A 27,129-nucleotide genomic window follows, 5' to 3' on the forward strand; every position below is an offset into this window, starting at 1 on the left:
GATCCACTAAAATATCTCAGAAACACTGCGTTAAAACGAAAAATGTTTCAGACAATAGTTTTTTGACTTTGAGGGAGACATAAGATGGTATCATTGATTCGACCATGAGTAGCATTGTCGAGGTTAGGGATCACTTTAGATTTTTTGAATGGAACCCTTTATTTTTTAATACATATTATTGTTGCTTACTTCGAGAACTTTATAGAAAACACTATAATAAACTATTTTTTCATTAAGTGCTTCTCGAGTTATAAGGTTTGAAAATACCGTCGGCATTAGTATTATTCAAGGTGTCCGACCGACGACTGAAATCTATTAAGTTAAATGTTGTTCAGGATCATGACCTGAATAGCATCAAGATCAAGGTCATTGGAAATTGTACCCCTTATTTTCAATTTTTATGTAAAAATGAATTCTGCGTCAAAAAATTCTCCGTCAAAAAATGAAAATAAGGGATACAATTTTCAATGGCCTTGATCTTGATGCTATTCAGGTCATGATCCTGAACAACATTTAATTTAATAGATCAATCGTCGGTCGGACATCTTGAATAATGCTAATACTGACGGTACTGCAAATTTCCAGCTTTGTAACTCAAAAAGTATTTAATGAAATAGTTTAATACAGTGTTCTGAAAAGCTCTGAAGGTAAACTACGAGAATGTTTAATGAGAAATAGTCCCGCTAAACAAATTCAAAGTGACCTTGCCTTGATCTCGACAACGCCACCCAAGGTCATACCAATAGTACCATCAAGAAGACTAGAACTAAGGAGGATCAACTCGCGTAGTGGGGGTGAGTCAAAAAACGTCCGCGGCTATTCACACGATGTGCAGCGGCACTGCGCATTGTGTGAAAGTTCGATGTAAGAGCGACAAAGTGACGATTATAGAACGACAGAGCGACGACTATATAGAGCGACACAGAGGACTAATGAAGCGCAAGAGTGGGGGAAGTTATACGACGCCACTTTTTGCCTCACCCCCACTACCGCTATTGGCACGAGTTGATCTTCCTTAGTTCTAGTCTTCTTGAGTACCATCTTATGTCCTCTTCAAAGTCAAAAAACTTTTGTCTGAAACATTTTTCAACTTAACGCAGTATATTTATGCATACGCACGCGTACTCGCGCGTGTATGTGTGTGTGTAGATAGGAAGAGAAAGAAAGAAAGAAAGAAAGAGTGAGGTTATATATGAAAGTACAATACAGATTCCATTAAATAGCAAGGAATCAAAATTAAAACGAGAGATATTTCGAGAGATTAAGTAATCTTACACTGCAAAAAGTAGCCATTGTTAATGGAAAAATTTTTCCACCAGTAATACAAAAAGGACGTTTGGCTTGCATCATTAACAAGATAAGACTTCTCGCCTTTCTTGATTCTAATTTGTACCATTCAAGGTCGCACATTGCACGATATACTGCATTGCACTTAATGAAAATATCCAGGAAAACATTTTAATATCCGTGCTACCTCAATGAGAATTATTTCCAGATATACTAGTAACAGTTTATTGGGATAAATAACTTTTTATTTTTTATAAAAAAAATTATAAACAAGAATATATTTTTTTACTCAAAAACTTTATATCATCGTTATTTTTCATTCAGAGATGTTCATTTAACATGCATAAATATATACGAAATAAATGGTGCATGTATACAATAACGGACCCAGGTCTTTCACCTTAATATGTTGTCAAGGTCCTTCTCTATTCATGACCTTCGGAAAGTTTTAGCTTTCGCTCATTATTCAAAAGTTACTAACAAATAAAGTTGACAATGTAAATATATATTTAATTATATAACTAAAATTTCAACTATCACAAATAACTGAAATAACTCAGTATCTTCAATTGCTTGAATGAAGCATAACACTTGCAAAGTGAAGTCCCCATCCCACATTTTTCCCCTGCACATTCACGTTAAAAAAGTCTACTGTGTTTAATAACAAAATATTAATACGTCAAATTATTAAAAAATTCAGGTGTTTAATAAATTAGAACAGAGAATATGTAAGTGTAAATTTCGACTCACATATTTTCTGCTATAATTTAAATTATATAAAAAATTTACATTTTTATTTAATTAAAGCAGAGAATGTTTATGTGGAAGGTTGTTACGCTTCATAAGTACCGTAAGTAAGGATGGGTGATACGCGTATCGATACATGAAAAATCGATTGAAAATTGTTTTTTAAGTAAAAGAGAAATGACTTTTTTATTAAAAAAATCGGAACGAAAAAAAATAGTTTCAAAGATGATTTCTAATCAATATTTTACAACTTCAAATCAATATTTTAAAAATCATCTTAACACTATTTCAAATCAATCTTTTTGTAATAAAAAATCCTTTCTTTTATACCTATAAGAGGACAATTTTTTTAACGATTTTTATCATATTTTGATACGCGTATCATCTATCCCTATCCGCGTAAAAAGATAGAATCGAAAATTGTTGTATAAAATGCTGTATTACAGTTCAAAATATCAGGGACAATAATTAATTTTGATTGTTAATAACTTTTGAACGAATAACGAGCGGGAGTTGAAACCTTTCGAAGGTCACTCAAGGTCATGACAATATATGCAATATGTTAAAGTCAAGGTCAACGACGCTCGGTTATTCTAAATATCAAAAAAAATTTATTATTGAACATAAAATTGTTTATTCCAAGATATAAAATATACCACAATAAAATATTTGTATATATTATAAATATATCTTACTTATGTAAGCATTGTAAGTATAACTTACTTGATTCACTACAAGCTCTCCCGCTCCACAATACAGCAAAGTATTCATCAATAAGACAGTAATACTTAAAATCGAGAAACATTCTTGTGCAATAATAGCTTTATCTATTTTTCTATCAGCAATTGTCTGAAATATATACATTATAAGAATATAAAGAAACTTATGTGTACATTAAAATATTTTCTCACATTTGTTTTACTGAATCTTACAATAGTAAATAAAAATCCGCTTAGGCAAAATACGATACCAAAATGAAGTACTAATACTAACATCAGTAAAGAATACGTATTTTCGATATTGTTGGCAAATCTATAAGAATAACAGTATTTAAAATTGTTATAATGTTAAATCAGTAAAACTCACAGAGTAAGGAAAAAATACCGGGATCTCGAAAAATATAAGCTTCATGGAAAACTGAAGTTACTTTAATAACCTCAATATCAATAAAAATAAATATTCCATAATACAAAAAAAATAATTAAATAAGCTTTAACTTAATTTTTATAAATAAATTATTGAAAGAAATTATATATTATATCCGTGCTTTGTCACAGAAATAATTAGTCTATTAATTAATTTAAAATTACTGTAATATAATGACGATCTTTCACAAAACGTGATGGTAAATTAACAATTTCTATTATTATAAACATTCCAATAAACCAATAATTGTTTTTAGATAATTTATTAAGTTGAGAAGTAAACAAAAAATATATGTTACGTTCAATTTCATATGCATTAAAGATTAATATATTACAATAAAATAATTGTAAATAATAAATTTTAACATTTAAAGTTTACAGTGTTTGAAAAAATTGTTTTTAATAAAATTTCTGAAGCAATTCTGTTAAAAGTTCGATTGTTAAAAATTCATACCTGATAAGACGTAGATGGGTCGCTACAATGTTGTTTAAAACTTTATTAAAATTTTTGCATGAAATTAAATTAATTAATCGACATCGAAAATTTTCTAACTGGCCACAAATGTGAAGAATCATTACTACTAGAAAAATATCTACAGACATGTAAATGATAGCAAATAACAAGATCGTTATGGTATGAATGAAAAATATCAACTCAAATTGTGGACTTCTATCTATATCGTAGAAGTGATACGTCTTCAATGGCAACGATTTGTGCCGATCTGTGGAATTCGTTACATACATTACGGGAAAGCCAAAATAAGCAAGAATAATTATTGTAAAAAACGATATTATCACTAAAACATATCCAATCGTCATAATTAATCGCGCTGTGTGTGCTCGTTTTATCATCACATCTCTTTCTCCATCCAGCTTGAATGCCATCCAATCTTCTTCCATCATATTTACATTTAACAGGAGAACTTAAAAATATAAATAACTATAGATAAAATGTAAGCATTGTTAAAGGCACTAGAATATTAAATCATTTGTTAAGACATACGTTAATGTAAACTACTGTACTAAAAAGAGAAACATATACATTTTTTAATTTAATTATTTCCATGTACAGGGTGCTTCCGATTCATACACATCAGTAAGTTGGGTTGCCTTTCGGCAGAGGCATGCTCATCCGCAGGGATCTTATCGGTATGGTAATGCAGAATAAGATTAGATCGCAAAAGACAAGAGAAATTGAATTTTATATTCTGATATAGTGTAAAATTCCATAATATGATATAAAATATAATATATATTTACTAATTAAATAATAATACCTGACCTAATCTAACCTAAAATTTAATAAACATATTTGAACAAAAAATATTTTTGTCTTGAAATGCTTATATAATAAATGTTTAGCATGTAACTACCATACGAAAGTGACGCTATGCGTTCATTGATTGCTATATATACCTTTTATAATAGTTGTCATTATGATAAAAGTTTCAATTTTTTTATATAAGTACTTTATGAGTTCAAGATTATTTAACTAAAGTTACATTGTGAAATACAGATATTAATTGTTCAGTAAATAAACAAAATATTTATTTGTTATAAACTAATTGGAATCTCAATGAAACTTTGCATAAATTATTTTTAATACTTAAAGTACTTATACAAAAAAATTTAGATTTTTGTTATCATTTTTAAAATTTTTGCTGAACAATAATAAAAATAATAACAAATACAATAAATAATCTATAAAAATGTGTTGCTCAATAAAAACAGAATATTATAAACACAACTTTCATATGCATATAGTTTGTATAAAGTATAAATATTGATATATGTGTTTTATGCCCTTACAATCTTCTTAAGTCAGATATTATTTGTATTATTAAATACATACTTTATATTATATTATTGAATTTTACATTATTGTACATCAGAATGTAAAATTCAATTTATCTTGTCTTTTGCGATCTAATCTTATTCTGCATTATACCATGCCGTTAAGCAGATCCCTGCGGATGAGCATGCCCCTACCGAAAGGCAACCCAACTTACTAATGTGTATGTATCGGAAGCACCCTGTACATTGCTAATGTTGCTACATAGGTATAAATCGTATATACACTTTTTGGTTTTTTATTATAGTCCAAAATATATTTATAATTATAATTATTTGTCATAAAATGATTTAACAAACCAACGGAGTATAATGGTAAACATTTTATTTTATATAATTCTGGACATACCTGTTCGTTTCCATCGTATAATAACGTATTTCACTGTTACTGTTAGCAGGGGTAACGTTGACCTTAAATTGTTTATGACGAATACCATATTACCCCAAACTTGTATAATCCCACATATCATCGGAATATTAGAAACAAATATCAGTAAATTGAAAACGATGTTAACCCAAATTCCTGGCCATAAATTTTTTTTAGTACATTTGTTGGGATTAGGCCACAAGCCCACCATTTCCAAACCTATACGATGTAGATTAACTGCCCACATGTAATCTAATAAAATGTACAATATAAGCGATTTCAATAAAATAATAGCAACCTAAATTAATGTTCAAATTATTAAATGATTTAGAAGTTGACAATAATGTGTGCAATACCTCAAGAATGCAAAATTATACAATTTATTTACTATATTTATATATACATTAAACACAGATAATAAGCAGGATTTATATACATTAAATTATTACATTAAATTGGTACCTTTGCATCCTGAAAATTTTTTAATATCCATATCGAAAGCTTGAACGTGAAAAAGATCTCGTTCTATCCGCTTCCACTGTATGATGTAAAATGCTCGCATGTACGCATGCTCTCCATCACACTGCAATGCAAAAACTCGACAATCTTGTCAAACGCGGCTGATGTAGCATTAAATATTAAAAATGCTATCCTCAATTACAGCTATTGGTATCATAAGAAAAAATTTTATAAACGTTTACGTTATGAAAATTGTTAATGTCTGGTGTAATAAAATAAGAGATAAAAATACTGTATCGTGTCATAAGCTTGCCGAAGTCGCTTAAAAAGTTTTTCCCATGTTTTATATTGCTTCATTAAATATGCTTTTCATGTTGCTTCGTTATATTGCGAAACAAGAAGTAACACTATTGCATTTTTAATGCGACTTACTATGCCAGCCACGAAAAAATATAAAGAAAATGAGATAATATGAAAATGCAAACTTATCATTTAAATGTCTTTTTCAAAGATATATCAATCGTTACAGTATACGTATGTGAATGAATTATCTCTATACTATACAAATATATTACAGTTCGTACTTCACAATTGTCCACGCATTTATAGTGGTAATAACTAATATTTCGGCATCTTAAAACCCCAATTTTATAATAAATCGTAACTATCAAAGATCTGATAACAGGATCTTGTAAAAAGGTAATCAATTTGTTTTAGCATATTTTTGTTCATCGAAGACAGCAGCCTACAAATGTTATTTAAAAGTAAAAATTAAAAGAAAATTTTGTATTATAATTTTGTAATGCAAGTTTTTCGCTTTCTCTTAAACAAAATACACATAGTCCTAATCTCTATCGATCTGTTTTTGTTGCTGACAATGAGAATATCGTCATTTAGAAAATAGTCCAGAGTCTAGATCGTATCTTACAGCAAATAACAAACATTAATGGGCAAAACAAAGTTTTATTTTTACATTATAACAATTATTTAATACAACAGTATTTACTCGTATTTCTTTATTTAATCTTAATCTCTATTTTTCGTGAATATTACACATATTATATACATACACATATAAATATATATATATATATATAATTTATACACGGAGAGAATTTTTTTTTAATTTATCCTGAAAATATGGTAGAGAAGTTGTGATACAATACAATATTTTAAAGATTTTTACCATACACTTCAATAAAATTAATCAAACTTATTTTATATTTTATAATAATTTTATTAATGAATGAGAGAAATTTACATAAAATTCTTCGAAATATAATGTTGTCCCAAGACTACCATATTTTCAGAGTAAATTCTAAAACAAAATTCTCTCCGCGCGCGCGCGCGCGCGTGTGTGTGTGTGTGTGTGCGTGTGTGTGTGTGCGTGCGCGTATATAATTCACGAAAAAATAGGGATTTTCACGCGCGCGCGTGTGTGTGTATGGATAGGGATTACACTCACATACACATATACGTACGTAAAAGCTATCGTGATCTTCAACCATGTTTTGTCACTAAAAATGATATGTAGCCAGACGATGTTTTTAATACCTAAAATTAATACCTGTAATTATATTTTTATTTTAAATTTTAGAAGCGTTGAGAAGAAAATAAAAAATATTTTAGAGTAATATTGGCTAAAGTGATCCAAAGATTATGTTGCCAATTTATGCTGTATTTTTATTTATCTGTCAGAATACTGACTGATCACGATTACTTTAATTTGCATTTATAAATACTTTTTGACGTTTAATTACTGTATCACATTGTTATGATGTTCATCGTATTTAATTTAAATTGTGATAATAAAATCTAACCTGTTTTAACAATGGGTTTACAATATCATAATTTAGAATTACTGTGAATATTAATTAGACCACATTCTTCCTTTATTAAAATTTTAATTTAAATACAGGAAATACAAAAACATAAATGGAAACTTTAAGAACTATATGCCCGATTCGAACCCCGAGTGAATAGGCTTGAGTCATATAAGACCATGCTTAGCGTCGAGACACTACTGTGTCTCCAGATATTAATCGATAGGGGGCACTCACACACAGTATAAAACAAATTTATCTTATTGTCTTAATTGTCAAATTAAACTTTTGCAAATATACGGACCTTACCTTTCTTTAGTTTTTTATTTCTTATCGGAGCTCTCTAAAATTAGAAAAAGAATGAATGCTTTTACTGGCACTTAGATATCTTCGTAAAAGTTTGGACGTATTTTGAGATACTATACAATTGTTATCACATGCGCACAACCATATGGCATTCATTTTTGCAAGAGCTACAGTAATATTTTGTAAAGCTTGAGCTTATTCATCGTCACGTACTGTCAAAATGCGACACATATTGAGATATAGGGTCGGCGCAAGGATGGGGCAAGCGGGGCGGTTGTCCAGGACTCAGCGTTGTCTTTTAGTCTGGGAAGCATCATAACGTTGATGAACAAATCGAAATATATGCAAATTATGACGTCCAAGGGATCAAAAAAGCGCTCACCTCTGGCGCTCCCCTCTCCCGCCATTCTGGCTTTTTCGCATTTGCTCCCTGCACTATTACTATACGGAATTACAACGAGGACGTGTTGACAAACAGGATCCTATTTTTTTTTATATATAATATATACAGGATTGGGAAGTAACGCGTAACTTGTAACGCCGTTACTTTGTTGATCGTTACTTTGTTATAATAACGATTTGGTAATGACATTGTGAATTTTTTATGATGATAATGCTAACATCAGAGTTTATAGAAAAGTCAATCGTTACTTGTATTGGATTGAAAAAGTCATTCGTTACTGAAAAAAATAATTCCTAATTTGTAACGCCTTATTTTTTAATAACGAGTAACGTTACGCGTAAAAAACGCGTAAACGTTATACTTATAACTTTTTCAGTGTAACGCGTAATAGTGACAAGTTATTTTTCAAAGTGACTTTTCTAACCTTAGTACAACTTTAGCGTTTAGTTAGTTAGCGTCATAAAAAATTGCAACATCGTCATCAAATTGTTTACTATAAGAATTAACGACAATATAACTGAAAAGTAACGTTTGCTAACCCTGAATGTATATATATATATTTATCTCCTCTGATCATTTTCTTCTTACGAGTTGAGTAATCATCTAGTGGCGGCAACGCGTACTAGAGTCGTGTCTGGCCGGCGCGCGTTAGGCAGGCGCGCGTCGTGTCTGCACACGCTGCGTAAGCGCGCACTATGTTTGTGCATGGTGCGTGATAGCAAAACTATTATCATATACAAAACAATTATCACGAGAAATACAAAATCAATATATCATTAAATGAGTTAAATCATATATCATAAACTTCCGTTAATAACATATGAAAATTTCAATTGCACGTCGAGATTTTAGTCATGACAGCACCATGCAAACATCATCTGCAGCCTGAAATGTCATAGAATAGTGCTTGCATAGTGTGTTGAGCATAGCATGTATTAACGTTTGGTTATCGGAAATTTATCGCCTGAACACATCACGTCCATCACGACACATTTGTATAAAATTTGTTGGGTATGCTTGATAGAAATCTTTCCATAATGCTCTCCATAGTTCTAGTTTAATTTGATCGCATGCCAACTCTGTATAGGTCATCCTTTGTCAGTCACTAGATACTCTTTTAATTCATGTGCATTCGATAAGATATATGCGTTAGTTTTGCAATTCAAGTTTTATTCTTGGACTAACCGAAATAACACATTTGATTTATGCAAACGATTTAACATAAGTTGTGCGATTTCCTCTGAATGCTCAGCGTTTTACATGATGGCACAATATGTTGTGAAGAGGCATTTCGAAAATGAGTCATAGGGAATTGATTGGATACACGATTAAAATACTGATACAAGTTTTAAAATGTCCATTGATAATTTTGACGACAGATTTGATCTTAATAGACTTTCACCATGATTCCGCTGTCGTCACCCTAAATATAGATAAGACCATTGATATATGGTACATATATTTTAATATATCATACTTATAACAGCAAACTTTGGATAATTCTAGCCCTTAGAGGAGTCATTTTACAATCCTAGTCAATACTGTCTCAATACTGTTCACTCGGGGCCCAATTTTAATTCATAAGAAACTGCAATGGGCATAGTTTTTTATACAATCTGAAAGTATAAAGTACAGTGACTTTTGGTCTGAGAGAAAATACTGATTGATATTGGTTCTTAATAACTGTTGACTGCGATAAATGTACAAATTTCTAAATTACAAATCTTATTTCGCATGAAAAGGAAATACATTGATATTATATTTTGGACATGAAATGCGGGATAGTAAATAGTAATTCATATTGTATTTTTCGCTTCAAATTAATTTCTATGGAGATAAGATAAAGTAGGATCGGTTTAGTTTCAATCGATCGATTCAGGTGAAAAAGAGTTTATTTTTCGATTTATGTAAAAAGAATTTTGTATGCCAATGGATAATAATTTATCTCATTTTTATAAAATTATTATATTTTACTTAAAATTATAATTATCTCATCGTGATTTAAAGCAAGAACAACATCAGTCAATATCCGAACTGTACAACATATATACATATAAGATCATTCTAAACGCTATCCATTTATATTGGCGATCCAATTAATGAATAATACTTTCTTTAAAAAAATATATATATAGACACATACACTACCTATACATACACAAAAACACAGTAGCTCATATATAGAAATATAATAAATTTGACATTATTTGTAAAAAGATTAAATATAAAGATATTAAATAATCTTACGCTGCAAAAAGTACCCATAGTTAATGGAATAATTTTTCCTGCAGTGATGCGCAAAGGTTGATGAGCTCGTACCATTAATATAATAAGGTTTCTTGCCTCTCTTGATTCCAATTTATACCATTCAAGATCGCATATAGCACGATGTACTGCATTACACTTAGCAAATAATATATATATATGTAAGGAGATATTAATCCCATCATAATTCAAACGAAATTTATATATAAAAATATTAGCAAAAATTAATTGGGATTTAATTGATTTTTATAGTTGATTAGAAGAGAAAAATTAGAATCATCAGATAGTTCATTGAACTTAATAAAATTTGCATTTTAATTAATGTTAACAAAAATTTTTTAATAAAAATAATGTTTAATAGTATAATAATATAATGCTAATTTATGAGAATTAAACAATTATATGTAAGGGAGATGGAAGCCGAGTGTCAGTTTTTGAATAATGATTTTTAGAAAAAAGTAGATGTAAGAAATTTTGTGTATGTGAAACACTCACATTATACTTTATACATCTATTAGATAGATATTAAAAAAATATTACTCTTAAATACATCATCGTATAAATAAGTTATTTAATTTTAAATAAAACTGTGAAAATGTAACAATTAACCCCATACTCAGAGTTTATTGTCACATATTCCAGTAATATATATTTTATGGACAAATTATACAAAAAAATAGTTTTTATGTCAGTTTCAAGAAATAACAATAATTATAATATTGACACAAGTAAAATAATTATAATATTTAAAATATTTTAGTTTATTTTTAGTTATATAAAAAAAATTTCAGGGAGGGTAATCGATTGAAATAGGACACTCTGTATACACTGTATAACTTACATGCTCCATTATAAGCTCTCCTGCACCACAATACAAAAAAGTATTCATCAATAAGGCAATGACAAGGATTGTTGAATAGTAAACTTTTGTGACGACAACATCATCCATTTTTTTATCAGTAAGAAACTAAAATGTGTACCTCATAGAAAATAAAGAAACATGTATACAACATACTATATACTAAAATATTTTTTTCATTTTTGAAATACTGGAACTTACGACAGTAAATATAAAACCGCTTAGGCAAAATACAATACCAAAATAAAGTACCATTATTAGCATCATTAAAGAATATATATTTTCAATTTTTTCGGCGAATCTATAGGAATAAAAATAAAGGATAGTCAAGTTAAAACCAAGGAAACTGTACAAACATCTACTAGAAATATGTACGTAATACAGGAAAAACATCGTTAGTATATTTGTGACATTAAAGTCAGAAAAAAGTTTCTATAAACATATGTTCGAAAAATATATTAGGTATACATAAATATATTATTAATATATAAATGTAATGATAATATAATCAATTGTAAAATATATTCATTCATTGAATTCTTGCAAGGCAAACAATAGAAAATATGATATACTATTTAATAACGCATAATCAACCATTAATATTTATGTTTCATTATGTGAATGAAATAATATAATACTTAAAGTTTAAACCCTTTTTTTATATGGAAAGATATTTTTTCAGTGGTATCCCTAAACTTATTTTGTTAAACTTTTTATTGTTGCTTGTCGCAATAAAAATTCGTACCTGATAAGTCGTAGATGTGTCGCTATAATATTATTTAGAACTTTGTTGAAATTTTTGCACGAAACCAAACTAAGTAATCGATATTTGAAGTTTTCTAACTGACCGCAAATGTGAAGAATTATTAGTATCAAAAACATATCTATAGACATGTAAATAATAGCTGCTAATAAGGTTGTTATGACATGAATGAAAAATGTCAATTCATACTGAGGACTTTTATCTATATCGTAGAAATGAAACGTCTCCAGTGGTAACAACTTGCTCCGATTCGAGAAATTTGTGGCGTACATTACTTGAATGCCAAAATAAGGAGGGACGATTACTGAAAGAAATCCTATTATCGCGAAAATATAACCAATTATCATAATAAAACGCACTGTTTGTGCTCGTTTTATCATCACATTTCTTTCTTCATCCAGTTTGAGTGCCATCCAGTCTTCCGCTATCATATTCATAATTGACCAGAGAACTTGAAAATATAAATAAATATAAATGAAATATATATAAATATTCTTAAGAACATAAAATGTTAAACTTATTATTTATAGGTATATGTTATTCAATTAAAAAGAAAATTATTATACAGAGTGTCCCATGGGAATGTGTTGAAACTAATCAGCTCTCATTTTCGAAGGTATTCAGTTATTGAAAAAACAAAAATTGCGCTGAAAAGAGGAAAGTCTGCAATTTTTAATGAGTATAAATAAAGTTTAACAAAATGTTTGTGTATCAATTAATTTTATTGATAAAAAATTATGCTAAAATCAAGTAAGCGCTAAAAATTATATGTAAAATCGCAGATAAGATCGAAAAACAGCTTCAGATTTAGTAGCAGCTATTTAAAAAGTTATTAGCAATATTAAAAACGATATGTTAGAAAAAGTTTTTATGAGCTTTCGTAAAAAAATTGTGTTTTGTACAAATTCAGATGGTGCACCCTCCGAAAAATTACCCCTTGAGATTATGAGAATATTTTTCATCAATAAAATTAATTGATACACAAATATTTTGTTAAATTTTATTTATACTCATTAAAAGTTGCAGACTTTCCTCTTTCAGCGCAATTTTTGTTTTTTTGATAACTGAATACCTTTGAAAATGACAGCTGATTAGTTTCAACACATTCCCATGAGACACTGTAGATACATTTTATAATTTATTTTTACATATGTTATATTATAAATGTAAATCACACGTATAATTTCTGGTTTCTGATATTATTTTTTCTAATCAACAGTATATGTATATGTCATAAAAAAGCAACTCTCATGCAGCACACACCTTCAAGAGACATCCTAAGAACATTCCCAAGATGTCCCTTTGATAAAATGTGCTGTGTAGGGTGTATGCTTTAGTATAATAATATAATACAGTATTAAATATAATATTTTGTTTTAAATAGTTTTAGACATACCTGTTTGTTTCCATCGCAAAATAACATATTTCACAGATACTATCAACATAGGTATTGTAATCTGTAAATTGTCTATTAGAAGTACCATATCACCCCAAACACGTATAACTGCACATATCGTCGGAATAGAAATGAATATTAATAAAATAAAAATAACGCCGACCCGAATTTTTGGCCACAAACTTTTCTTAAATTTTTCAGTGTTAGACCACAATCCAATCATTTCGAAACCTAAGCGTTGAAGTTCAATTGCCCACACGAAATCTAACAAATTTTTATATAAAAAAATAAGGGATATTCTTATACAAGATAATATTTGAAAAACTTAACCAAAATAATTCATTCATTTGACATGTAAAACATGCACAACTAACAGAAAAAAATATTATATGGAATTAATACCTCTATAACCTGGTGATTCGGTAATGTCCATGTTAACAATTTGAAGAATAATGTCCCGTTTTTTTCCAGCATATAGTATAAAACAATTGTTGCGCATGCTCCCTGCACAAGTATGAAAACCCCGTAACTTCGTCCAACGTTACATTAAATATTAAGACAGTATACCCAATGTTGGTAACGCAAAAAAACTTTACAAGCATATATTGTATATGACAATATCGTTTATTACTTATCTAATATCAGAAGAGATGGGAAATATTGCATCTCCGTACATTATAAGTTTATCAAATGTTCATCTAAAAAATTTTATTTATACTTTATATTGCTTCGCAATATGTTTTTTCTTCGAAATGTAGCTGTATATTTAATGGATTCTTTACACCGATCACAAAAACTCAAAATATATCTCTTTTATATGTCGTCAAACGCGGATAAATACAACCTTGCGCTGCGCGTTCACTTAGCGCGAGACACTCGCCAGTCTACCGTGTCTCTTGATATTTATTATCTTCATAAAGCTGAACATAATACGTATTTTACGTAAAATTGCGGATTCTCATTTGTATCGTAGAGGTGATACGTCTCCAGCGGTAACAGCTTATTGTGATATCCGTGAAATTCATTATGTGTCTTACTTGCTATGCCGAAATGTTATTATCTTAATAATATTTCCAGTGACCATGATTAATCAAGTAATTTGTGCTAGTTTTATCATTACGTTTCTCTCTGCATTCAGTTTGTTCAGCTTAAATGCTATAAATGCAATCTTCTGCCATCGCATTTAAAATCGACAAAAGAACTTATAAATATAAATCAAGCTATATTATTAAGCCATATATTGCTAAAATATTAAACTATTAAAAGTATTGAAAGGTACCCATATGGCACCGATGTCCAAGAGATGTTCTGAAGGATGTCCTGAGAACATCCTAAGAATGTTCGCAGATCTCTAGGATGAAGTGTGCTGTATGGATGCATATATAAGGTGTCCCGAATTTAAATGTCAAAATTTCGAGTGCGTATATGGCATCGATAAACTAAAACAAAAATAGTCTTTTAACGATGTATTCGTTTTTGCTTCGAACGTTCATGTGTTGTGTGGGAATATCCATGTAATTGACTAATGTATGTGTACAATTCTGTTCCGTTTTTTAGAACTTAAGATAAAATGTCATTATCGTGCATGCTTGTAACAAGACCTTAACTACTTTGCGAGAGGCACAGATACATTAAATATTAAAATTGTTCCCCCTAGTTTGATAGCAGTCCTTCGATATGCAAAAAAATTTTCAAGTATAGTAGCAAGTAAAAAGTTGCAAACATGTTCGGCAATAAATAGGGACATGTGTCGTATCCCAGGCTTATGAAACCTATTATTATCTTTTCCACTTTACGGTGCTTCACTACATATGCACGTACACACATTCACATTTGCATATCGAAGGATAATACATTTTTAATTAACCTGTGGGATAAGACGAAAGAAACAAAAAATTATATGAAGGGAAAGCCCTATACTCGTACAATGGAAATATCATACGAATTAACAAAATACATATAAATATAACATAATTTCGTGAAATTCTAAAAATACAAAAACGTTTTCATACATTACACACACACACGCACACACATATACATGCATGTTATACATCTATTATATTTGCCTATAAATATTATAACTTTTTTCTTTAATTGCATGAAAACAGATAAGCTAAAATTGTTTTCTCTGCAAAACACAGCGCATATAAAACATATTTAGGATATAAATAAAATAATGAATGGACACAATTAAGGTGTTTTTATTTTATTCCAAGTAAAAATAGTCTTTAATAAAGAAAATATAAAAGAAAATATGAAGATTATATAATTTATTGAACCAATATTGAAAAACAATAATGCATTGATTACGATTACGATATAATTGTAAGTAGTCATATAATAATGCTGAGCCGCATAACTCGTCGGTTATAATGTAAATAGAAAAATATAAAATACATAAAACAATATATAACGTAAAATAAATATAACGCATTTTAGATGTAAGTAGATATTTCAAATAATGTCCAGCCCAGCACTTGTGTCTATATCAATAATATTTATATTGTTTTTATCATTATGCTTATTATTAATGTAATTTAATGATATACATTAATCACGTCGTGCAAGCAAAACCGATATATAACCGCCTGATGTTTTTAATAGCTAAAATAAATAAGCTGTTTTAAAATTGTATTATAAGGTTTAATGTTTTTACGAAAAGATATTTTAATTATAAATATTAAATTGCAGTTTTTTGAATAAAATAATTGATATTTTATTTAAAAAAATTGTGTATAGCTAAACGTATGCTTACACTGCAGAAGGTATTCATCGTTAGAGGAAAGATTTTTCCAACTGTTACGTAAAGTGACATGTTTGCGCGAATCATCAATAAAATTAGATTTCTGGCTTGCTTCGGTTCCAATTCATACCAACGATAATTACATGCAGCTTGATAGACACCTTCGCACTATATAATGCGATATAATCTTATTAAATATTGAAAATGTATTTCGTACAAATTTATAAACCTTAAAAAATTAATTATATAAACATAATTCAACGTTATCGAAGTTATTATTTTGTTTCATATTGAAATTCTGTAGATACAATAACTCAAACTCGATCATGAAAACAAGAATGTACATTTATTCTTACAATAACTTTTTTTATTAAATTAAAATATTTATCACACTTTTGCAGCAAAAAAGTATTTGTATAAATTTATTAAGATAATAATAATTAACTTACTTGCGCTATTAGACATTCTCCAACCACACAATATAAGCACATATGTGCAAAAATATTTGCAACGACTGTTACAAGGAATGACAGTCTCACGAAAGATAAATGGCGTCCATCAGTGACAATCTACATTATTAATTAATATAAGGAATACTAAAAGAAATACTAAAAAATACTATTAACTGTCATATGTTAATAAAGTAATAATTACAATTTTATGCATTTTATTTTATCTTTATTTATTTTATTATTGATTTTATTTGTGTATATGTAATAATCGGATACATTCATATATATATACAATATATATATTATATATATATAATATACATATATATAAAAGTTATTGACTTACGGTAACTAGTAAAAATCCATATAGACTAAATAATGTGCCGAAATAGAGGAATAATCCAAGAAGCATCAAAGTAAATGTACTTTCAATGATTTTAATACATCTATAATAAACAAAATTTTTATTAACAATTGTACAAATTGAAGAATCGTGTCATAATTATATCTATTATTAATCATGACTAAAAAATACTACACTAAATTTTGCAATTTTGCAATTTTACGTTTCAGAAGCGTTATAATTTTTCTATTAAACAAATATATATATGTATTAATTATATCATGTAGCTTTATTTCATCTACCGTTACATGAAATAATTAGAACTATTATATAAAATAATGAGCGTTCATCATGATAGTGAATGCGTATCATGTACGAAACCTGATAAGGCGTACATGATCCATTATGGCATCTGCTAAAACATAATTGAAATTTGATTGTTTTTCAGAACCTATCATTAAACGGCCCTTAAGATTCTTCAATTGACCACAGACATGGAAAATCAGCAATCCAAAGAGACTGTCAATCGCCGTATAACCCATGGCAGACACCATGAGAGTAACACCTTGTGCGACGAATGTGAGTTCGAAGTATGGACTTGTATCTGTGTCATAGAAGTAATATGTCTGCAGGGGCAATGGTTTGCCCGGATCGGTCACGTTTGTTATGTATCGCATGGTAATCCCGAAGCACGGAAGAATAAATAATAAAATAAATGACGCAAACATTATGACAAATCCGCAGATTATGATCATGCGAGGGATCCGTGCACATCTTATCATGATCTTCCGTTCTTCATCGGACTTCAATTTTAGCCAATCTTTAGCAATCATGTACAAGAGTGGCGCAAGAGCTTAAAAGATAGATTACAAAGAAGTAAATACAATAATTAACTATAATAAATAACATAAACTGTAATAAATAAATAACATATAATAATAATATATATATAAGAACTTATCAGTAACATATAAAATTTAATAATTATTATTAAACAGACACAAATAAGAAAAATATATTGCTCAATTTTTTAATAATTTATAATACTATTTTTAAAGACTTAATGTTATTATTATACAACGATATATTTTAATATTGTTTTTAGAGATCCATACTCTTTTCTGTGCCAAAATGCTACAAGGGAGATTTATTTACCAGCTTTTTTGCTCCACATGACGATGAGCTTCATTATCATCGACACTAAAGGTAAAGTGAATTGTAAATTGTCCGTCATAGACATTAAATCGCCCCAAATTCTTATCAGAGAATGTATGCAGGGAATCACACCAAAAAAAGTTAGCATAATTATTAATAGTAACACTCGTATGTCAGACATTAATTTTTCTCGCGTTGTTTCTTTCATTTTTGGCCAAAGTCCGATAAATTCCAGGCTACGGCGATTCAATTCTACCGCCCATTCAAAATCTAGCTATCAAAGTGTAAATTCGTTAATTCTACCATATCAGACTTATTTCTATGGTTTCAGGCAAATGGAATATTTCTTTTAATGTCTCAATTTCATCCGTTGTTTTATCTTCTTCAACTTGAAAAAATTGAGTACCCGATCATACTCTTTACTTTTTTTATAATATAAATTACATACAATAATGATACAACTTTTCAATAGATAGATATAAATTATTTAAAAGTAATTATTTAAAAATTATTTAAAAGTTTATATAACGTATATCTACATATTATATTTCATAAAATGATAAATTTATATAAATACATATATTAATATGTAACAAAATAATGTTTCTTTATCGCATATTAAGCAAACAAAACACTCTTAAGAGCACTAAACAAACGTTTTTTAATGGAAGTTAAAAACAATAACGAACCTGTATATCCCGAATGTTTAATAGCATCCATATCTAAGGTCAGTCACGTATTATTTTCCTTCGTAAAAAAAATATTTTCATCCCCACTAGTCAAGTATCATCGCGCATATTCGTGACATGACGTATTCACGTACTAAACACAGGGTCTATAGAATAATCGATGCATCATAAATATTGCATATTACAATAAGTGCAGTGACTATTTCATATGATTAATATATTACAGTGTCCCTCGGTGTTCGGTAAAAGAAAATTGATCTAAAAGACATTGACTTCGAAGTTTTTGCATGTTCGACAAAATGAAGACAATTGAGAAAAAAAATAATATCGCGTTTGTGTGTTGATGCATTATTGATGCATCCTTATAGAAACTTTTTTTCATCGTGGCATGACAGTTCTTAGGAATTAGTTGTTATATGGATAGTGTACGCGAAATGCCTCTCTCTCTCTCTCTCTCTCTCTCTCTCTTCCCTGTCTCTTTCCTTAAGAAACGAAGCAAAAAAATTTCAATTTTACTTAAAAGAAACATTTTATAATTATTTATCAAAAACCAAAAACCAAAAGTTTTACGTGTCTATCTAGTTGAAGACGAAACATTATTCATAAAAAATGTAAGTCGGGGATATTCTTCTGTTTTGTATACCCTTGTCGTAAGAAAAAATACATTTATGAAGAAAACAATTTTTTTTCATTTTTATCTTCTGCTAAAGAATAATTACTTCACTTTTATTTCAATTCATTTAATTTCCATTTATCTACATTCTACGTGATCTGTTTTAAAAGAAATCTTTAAACGAAAACTTCAATCACTTGAAGTTGAAAGTCATTTCAATTAGTGCACGCTTAACTAACTGGGAATTAAACCATAAAATTGACCGAACAATAACTAACTGTGTCGAGACTTTAATGCTGGGTCAATTGTTCGAGGTCAATCATTAATTTTACAGTGCTCATCTATCAAAATATCATAAGTTTCCATATTTTTATTGTGTGTATATATATATATATATATATACACACAATAAAAAAATATATATATACATAGTTCGGAAAGACGACGTTTTCGGAAAAAATTGTTCTCACAAAAGTTGTAAGGTACCAAATTATTTATCATGTGATGATATTGATTTGATCTTCATCAATCTTGGGAATGTCATATCAAAATCACCTTGATTTTTTCAAATAAAAAAGGGAAACCTTATTTTTTATTGTAAAATTAAATCTTATAGCCGACATCTCTCGAAACCTTTTCAAAGCAGTATAATTAAATGCCATTTGATTATATAAAACTATTTCAGATGTGCGCCGTTAAAGTTTAAGTATTGCCGAATGTTAGCATTTATCTAAGGTACACCACACGAAGAGGTCGCACTGTCAGATTTATATCTCTTTAGGGTGCTTCATTAAAGTTCTTTGCTTCTCACGTGTGTATGCGCGCGCGCGCGCAAGAGAGAGAGAGAGAGAGAGAGAGTGTGTGTGTGTGTGTGTGTGTGTGTGTGTGTGTGTGTGTGCGTGCGCGCGCGCGCGCGCCTAAACAGAATACAAGTCACGATAACGTCAAAATGACATTAAAATGGATCGGAAACGATTGAAAAATGACTTTTAATGATCATTTTGAAATCATTTTGACATCATTTTGATATCATAACGACTTGTTGTTTTGCTTGGGTGTGTGTGCGCGCGCGCGCGTGCACACATAGAAATACATTAATAACATTAACACACAGTTAATAATTTTTTCGTAATATACTTCATTTTATTTATAAAAACACAATATTTATTTATAAATATCAAAATATAATAAAATAATAATGTAATTGTTTATAAAATATAAATATAATAAAATAATAATAAATAATGTAATTGTTTATTAATTTAATGCTAGCCATTTCAGTTATTTGTTCAATTTATTATTTTCGTCATATTGAATGTGTTAAAGAGTAAAATCTTTTAATAAAAATGAATGTTTAAAAAATATTTTTATTTCTATAAAATATAATTTAAATAATAAAAACAATATGAATAACTTTTTAAACTTTTTTTGCATTATTTTGTTAAAACGTATTCTTTATTACTTTATTCGTTATTTATTTTGAATGAAAAAAATAGAAACACATTTAGATTAGAATAGAGGTATAATTTTTTTATGCATTATATGTAGATATTTAATAAAATAAAATTTCCCCAAAATACAATTTTTATTGATATAATTCTTATTAATATAATTTCATAAATAAATAAAATTTTAATTAATGATCAGTTATAAGTTTTATGATTTCAAAAAAAGTACATATATTCTTCAAAGTTCAAAGGCTGGTAATCTTAGATACAAGTTCGCTGAGCTGAGACATCGCGCGATCTTTGATCGATGGATTTCCACGCGATTACTCTTTTTCCGCGATCACGATCTCACGATCACTTTCTCTCACATTCTATCCCGCTCTCGTTTCCGGTACGTCGTGGTGCGGCCTCCGTTTTCACGCTCGCTCGCGCAGGTGCCGCATTTACCTTGCGCGCGCGCGCGCGCGTGCGCCGCGACGCATGCACGTTTCAACAAATTGTCATGAACTAAATGCCACGAAAGATTCGTAAGCTCACCGCGCGGAGCGCCGGTGTGCGAGTGCGACCTGTCGTCCCTGTTGAGGCGGATGAATGGCGTATTTATGTGTTTTAACGCGCGACATCGCCTATGTTCCGACATCATTGCATTCCGCATCCACACCACGAGTTGCCTGAGTTGTCCGAGGAGCACGTCCTCGCGTATTTCACTAATCCCAACTTGGTGAGCTTCAGCGGGGCTGCATCGCAGAGATCGTATCGTCGCACGGTAGGCGTTGCTGTCACTTGGCTTCCCTCGCCCCGCGCTCTTTTCACACATTTTCACGCTACTCCTGCGCCCTGTACGCTTGATTTATACTACAGTAGTACGATTCACATGTCACAGCCCTTTCAACCAGTAGAAACTATCCGCGGAATACATGGGCGGCTGTGATTAAGGGATAAACGTGTGCAAGTGGATACATCTCTGACAGACAGAACCGCGTACTTTTATTATTAATAGAATAGTCGCTGTTAGATAATATTGCCAACGAAATTACCATGCTACAATATTCATTTGTCTCATAGGCACGATCTTAATAATTGTTGTTTTGAATGCAGGGATAATGTTTACCAAGAAGAAAAAGAAACCACAGATCTCCACACCGACTAACTTTGAGCACAGAGTGCATACTGGATTTGATAAACGTGAGGGCAAGTTTGTCGGATTGCCGCTGCAATGGGCTTCCATAGTCGGGAATAACCAGATTCTGAAGTCTACCAACAGACCACTGCCCTTGGTTGATCCAAGCGAAATCACACCTACCGAAATCCTCGACTTGAAGACCATTGTAAGAGGCCATAACGATCCTAGGATAAGCAGACCACTTGCCACTGATAGAACTGTTGAGAATGGCTTGCCTAAGACTAGTACAGTCGCCCGTTCCAATTCTCTGCGTTCTTCGAGTCCACCACGACTCAGGAGAGATTACAGGTATTGTAATTTAGCTTTTTCTTAAATGCATTTACTATGTTGCATCAAACATGTAGATTTACATAAAGAATGATACAAAAGTATATATGTCATAATGTATAGCAAAATTTTTGTTGATAAAGACTGGCACTGTAAACATACAATTATATCTATACATAGTTGATAGAAATAAATTAAGTGTCTTAAATACATTAGATATTCTTGCATTATCTATAGAAATATTTTGATGAGTTAATGACAGCATAATTTTTTCTTTTGTTTTCTTATTTTGCAGGCATAACAGCAATCTCCCGCCATCTGTCCCTGAAGGCCAAGAGATACCTTCAAATGTTAATCAGGGCTTTACGAACTTTGGCAAGCCACATAACTATATCGATAAACTAAGACAAAATTCACCGAATGTTGGCAGTGGACTGAATTCCAGTATGCAGAACATGCTCCCAAATCTTCAAAATCTCAATCCTAATATGCAATCTTCACCAAATTTAGCTCACTCGGGATCGAATGTACCAAACTTATCTTTAAATTTTCAAAACTTAAGTCCTATTGTAAATTCGCAAGTTCCAGTACAAAGTCCAAATACCCCGCAACTTCTTGATACAGAATTTCATAGACTAAATTCACAAATGGCTATGACGTCAGGTCATTATAATGGCAATGTACAGGTAATTATCAGATATCACACAATTAAAAAATATATATATATATTCTATATAATATATTGTAGGACTGTATATGTGAGAGAGAGAGATAATACAAACTATAGAAATCAATGCCTTAAACGGCTTAGTTGGATCTTAAATGCTTCTATGATTCTGTGTGAATTTATATACTACGTACGTAATCCTTTGAAACGCGCGCCGAAATGATTTTTTGGTACATACGTAGTATATAAATTCACACAAAATCATATAAGCATTTAAGATTTCAGCTAAACCGTTTAAGGCATTGATTTCTATAGTTTACATATATTCTATCTTTAAAAGAATAATATGTATATGTGAAATATTGAGGATATTATTAATATTATTTGAACTCAATTTCATGTATACATTTATATATGTATGTATGAAATATTAAAACTGTAGCAATTTGAAAACATTTGCAAATTTATCACCTTTTAAATTAACTTAATGATGTAATTATATAATTTGGCTTCTTAATAATCTAATAATATTACGTATGTTGAGTCTTTTAACTCAATTTGACAGGAAAGACAATATAAGCACATTGTATTCTATCAAGATGCAAAAGTCGAAATATTAGTCTCTTTAGATTTTAAGAAAAACAAACTATATACTCTAAAGTATATACAATTGTATAGTAATATTATTTGGTTTATTAGGGTTCAACTATAGATGCATCGAGGGAACATCAAACTGGTCAAAATGTCTTATTATACAAGCTACAGCCAAAAATTTCACCAGTCGGTTCAATAGCTTCCCAACGACCTCTGAGTCAACTGAGTTCACATAATATTAATAAATATTCTCAGGCATACATGCCTGAGAATTCATCTAATCTCCAATCACATTTGAAGAAGCCGATGGAAACGTCCCAATCAATGCATAATTTATCAAAGCCTAACTTACCGTCTGCAGTATCAGGCACTAGTTCTACTCCAGATCAAAATCAGAATATGAAAAGTGCCGTCTCTTCAGGAAACTTAGCAGTTAGTGCAAATTCGAACAATACTAATAAACAAACGGAGCAGAGACTTACACATGAACAGTTTCGGGCTGCTTTACAAATGGTGGTATGTATAAAATTTATATTAATACAAAATTTATTCATTGCACACTACAGTATATTACAATTAATCGTGACATAATTTTTTTATTTAAAAAATATTTTTAAAATATCTATATTTTTTACAGTATATTCTATAAATGAATAGTTCTAATTCAATTATTATATTATTGCTATAAGTATGAGTTGCAATTAAATGAACTAAACAAGTTTGCAGTCTAGAATTTTAATTTTTCAATGGCGTTTATGCATCCTACTTTATTTATTTAGGTAAGCCAAGGTGATCCAAGAGAAAATTTGGAGAATTTCCTGAAGATTGGTGAAGGCAGCACTGGAACTGTATGCATAGCTACAGATAAGAGTACAAACCGTCAGGTTGCGGTCAAGAAAATGGATTTAAGGAAACAGCAAAGACGCGAATTACTTTTTAACGAAGTCGTTATTATGAGAGACTACCATCATCCAAATATAGTTGAGATGTATAATAGTTTCTTGGTAGACGATGAATTATGGGTCGTTATGGAGTACCTAGAGGGTGGTGCGCTAACCGATATTGTAACACATTCAAGAATGGATGAGAGTCAGATAGCTACAGTGTGTTCTCAGTGTCTTAAGCCATTGGCATATTTACACTCGCAAGGTGTTATACACAGGGATATTAAGTCTGATTCAATATTACTTACGGCAGATGGCAGAGTAAAACTGTCAGATTTTGGCTTCTGTGCTCAAGTCTCTCAAGAATTACCAAAGCGAAAGTCTCTCGTAGGAACCCCATACTGGATGAGTCCTGAAGTTATTTCAAGGTATTCTGTATCTGCTTTTTTTTTTAATGCAGTAATATACAAATTATTAAATTTATGCTTCATTATTCAAATTATTATAAAAAAAATAAATTACAGATGTGTAATGAGAATAATAGATATATGAAATATATGAGAAATGTACTTTTCCTATTTATTTTTTAATTTTTTTGTAAAATCTTGCATTCTTTGAAAAAATTTAGAATAAAATGTTTTAATACATGGAATGGTGTATCTCAAATATCTTAATTATTTCAATTTTTTGGTAAATAATTAAAATGATTGTTTTATCTTCAATTATAGGTTGCCATATGGACCTGAAGTGGATATCTGGTCGTTAGGAATAATGATTATTGAAATGATCGACGGTGAGCCACCATTTTTCAATGAACCACCTCTACAAGCTATGAGACGCATCAGGGATATGCCACCACCAAAATTAAAAAATTTTCATAAAGTAAGATCATTTACATTTCTTATTAATTTGGCACAAATATCAGAGTGATCATATCAGTAGACATATTCTAAATTCAAAAAGTGAGCAAGATATTTTCTTTATTCTCAGGTTAGTCCACGTCTTCAAGGCTTCCTTGAGCGAATGCTCGTACGTGATCCAGCGCAACGAGCCACGGCAGCTGAATTATTACAACATCCATTCCTTAGGCAAGCTCAAAGTCCTAGTATCTTGATTCCATTAATGAGAGGCGCCAGACACACAAATTGTTAACGAGATTACACCTTCGTAAGCTAGAATGTTAGTCAAGGCAGACATTTCTGTACTAGAATATTCTCGACAATATCGTGTTGAATTACTTATTCGCTGAAGGCAGCTTTTAGCAATTTATGAATTATTTCAGATCTGCCATCCAGAGGGTTTTTGTCTTTTTTTGCGATAGACATGACCGATTGAGAAATAATGAAATATTCATAAAAATTGTCATACGTACGAATTTGGAATACCATATAATATTGACGCTTGAGAATTTTTAATTCTAAAAGTATTGAAATTGGCATCATCTTCTGAAGCCAAAGAGAATAATGTTTTTCCATTATTCGCAATTTTTAGATTTCTATATAAAACTTCGAATCTTAATATATATAAGCAAATCCTTGCGGTCATGTCTAATATACATATGTAATATATGAAAAAAATTTTATAGAGCTATACTTTAGAAAATATTAAATAGGAAAGTCCAAGTCATGATCATTACCAATTATTATTCGAATTATGACATTCCAATTGGGCCTTATAAGTATTATTTTGAAAATAGTTTACTTCATTCCAGAGTATTGTTTTATATGTACTACTTTAATAATTTGACGAAGCTGCGTTTTTAAAAGACAATATAATATTATTCTTCAACTATTGGCACTGCCAATGTTTGATTCATAGTTGTAAAATCAAACATTGTTTTAATGTTATAACGGATAATTATAATTTAAAATTTATATACATAATATTTATATACATAAAATACGTATTCATCAAGTGCCTTTATAGTTAGCACTATTGCAACGATTAACTTGTCATTATAAAGCACTATTTATTATTAGTATTAATGGGCTTTAGACATATCAAATCATTTATTGTTTATGATGTTATTCAAAACGCAGATTTATATATGTAAGAAATAAATATATACAGGGTGTCTGGTAGTGACCGAATTTTACTTTTCGATAGCAAGTAGAATGGGCTACGCTGAGTCGAAAAGAGTCCTATACTATTTCATAATAGTTACTGGGATATTAATTACTAAAGATCGCCGAATGAACGTATATTCACCCCTATCGCTAAATGCAAACGTGTGGCAAGAAATAATCGCCCAATGTGAGGGGAGATGTTTTCTTTGCCGCTTGTAGTACTCTTAGCGTGTTTAACATCTACAATGTTGTCGAAGCAACTCGCCACGCAGTTGCATTTGACGGTAGGCGTTGAGCAGATACATGTTTATTCAATGATCTTCAGTAATTAATTTCTTGTTAACTATTGCG

The 27,129-nt window shown here is 30.0% G+C and overlaps 3 protein-coding genes across 4 annotated transcripts; 1 reads left to right on the plus strand and 2 right to left on the minus strand.

The window, feature by feature from the left end:
* Positions 1-3,578: 3,578 nt before the first annotated feature.
* LOC108725924 (uncharacterized) lies at positions 3,579-5,890 on the minus strand. Its single transcript, XM_018453240.1, has 3 exons — positions 5,860-5,890; positions 5,380-5,649; positions 3,579-4,102 (listed from the first exon to the last, which is right to left on the minus strand). Exons 1-3 carry the CDS (start codon positions 5,888-5,890, stop codon positions 3,579-3,581), a joined length of 825 nt encoding a protein of 274 aa, XP_018308742.1.
* Positions 5,891-9,966: 4,076 nt separating this feature from the next.
* LOC108725925 (uncharacterized) lies at positions 9,967-21,934 on the minus strand. The gene is made up of 9 exons (XM_018453241.1): positions 21,722-21,934; positions 18,368-18,641; positions 17,594-18,065; positions 17,212-17,315; positions 13,672-13,995; positions 12,258-12,726; positions 11,714-11,813; positions 11,495-11,620; positions 9,967-10,071 (listed from the first exon to the last, which is right to left on the minus strand). The coding sequence occupies exons 1-9, from the start codon at positions 21,932-21,934 to the stop codon at positions 9,967-9,969; spliced, it is 2,187 nt and encodes a 728-aa protein (XP_018308743.1).
* Positions 21,683-25,993, plus strand: mbt (serine/threonine-protein kinase PAK mbt). 2 transcript variants are annotated; one of them, XM_018453246.1, is made up of 7 exons: positions 21,683-21,838; positions 22,216-22,588; positions 22,863-23,253; positions 23,934-24,344; positions 24,608-25,140; positions 25,441-25,594; positions 25,703-25,993. In XM_018453246.1, the coding sequence occupies exons 2-7, from the start codon at positions 22,221-22,223 to the stop codon at positions 25,862-25,864; spliced, it is 2,019 nt and encodes a 672-aa protein (XP_018308748.1). In that variant the 5' UTR covers positions 21,683-21,838; positions 22,216-22,220; the 3' UTR covers positions 25,865-25,993. The 2 variants fall into 2 exon arrangements, with proteins under 2 accessions (XP_018308748.1, XP_018308746.1); XM_018453244.1 differs by having other exon boundaries at positions 21,802-21,883.
* The last annotated feature ends 1,136 nt before the right edge of the window (positions 25,994-27,129 follow it).

The sequence above is a fragment of the Mycetomoellerius zeteki genome, unplaced genomic scaffold (genome assembly GCF_001594055.1).
Source record: "Mycetomoellerius zeteki isolate Tzet28-1 unplaced genomic scaffold, Tzet1.0 scaffold369, whole genome shotgun sequence".
In the NCBI taxonomy this organism is placed as follows: domain Eukaryota; kingdom Metazoa; phylum Arthropoda; class Insecta; order Hymenoptera; family Formicidae; genus Mycetomoellerius; species Mycetomoellerius zeteki.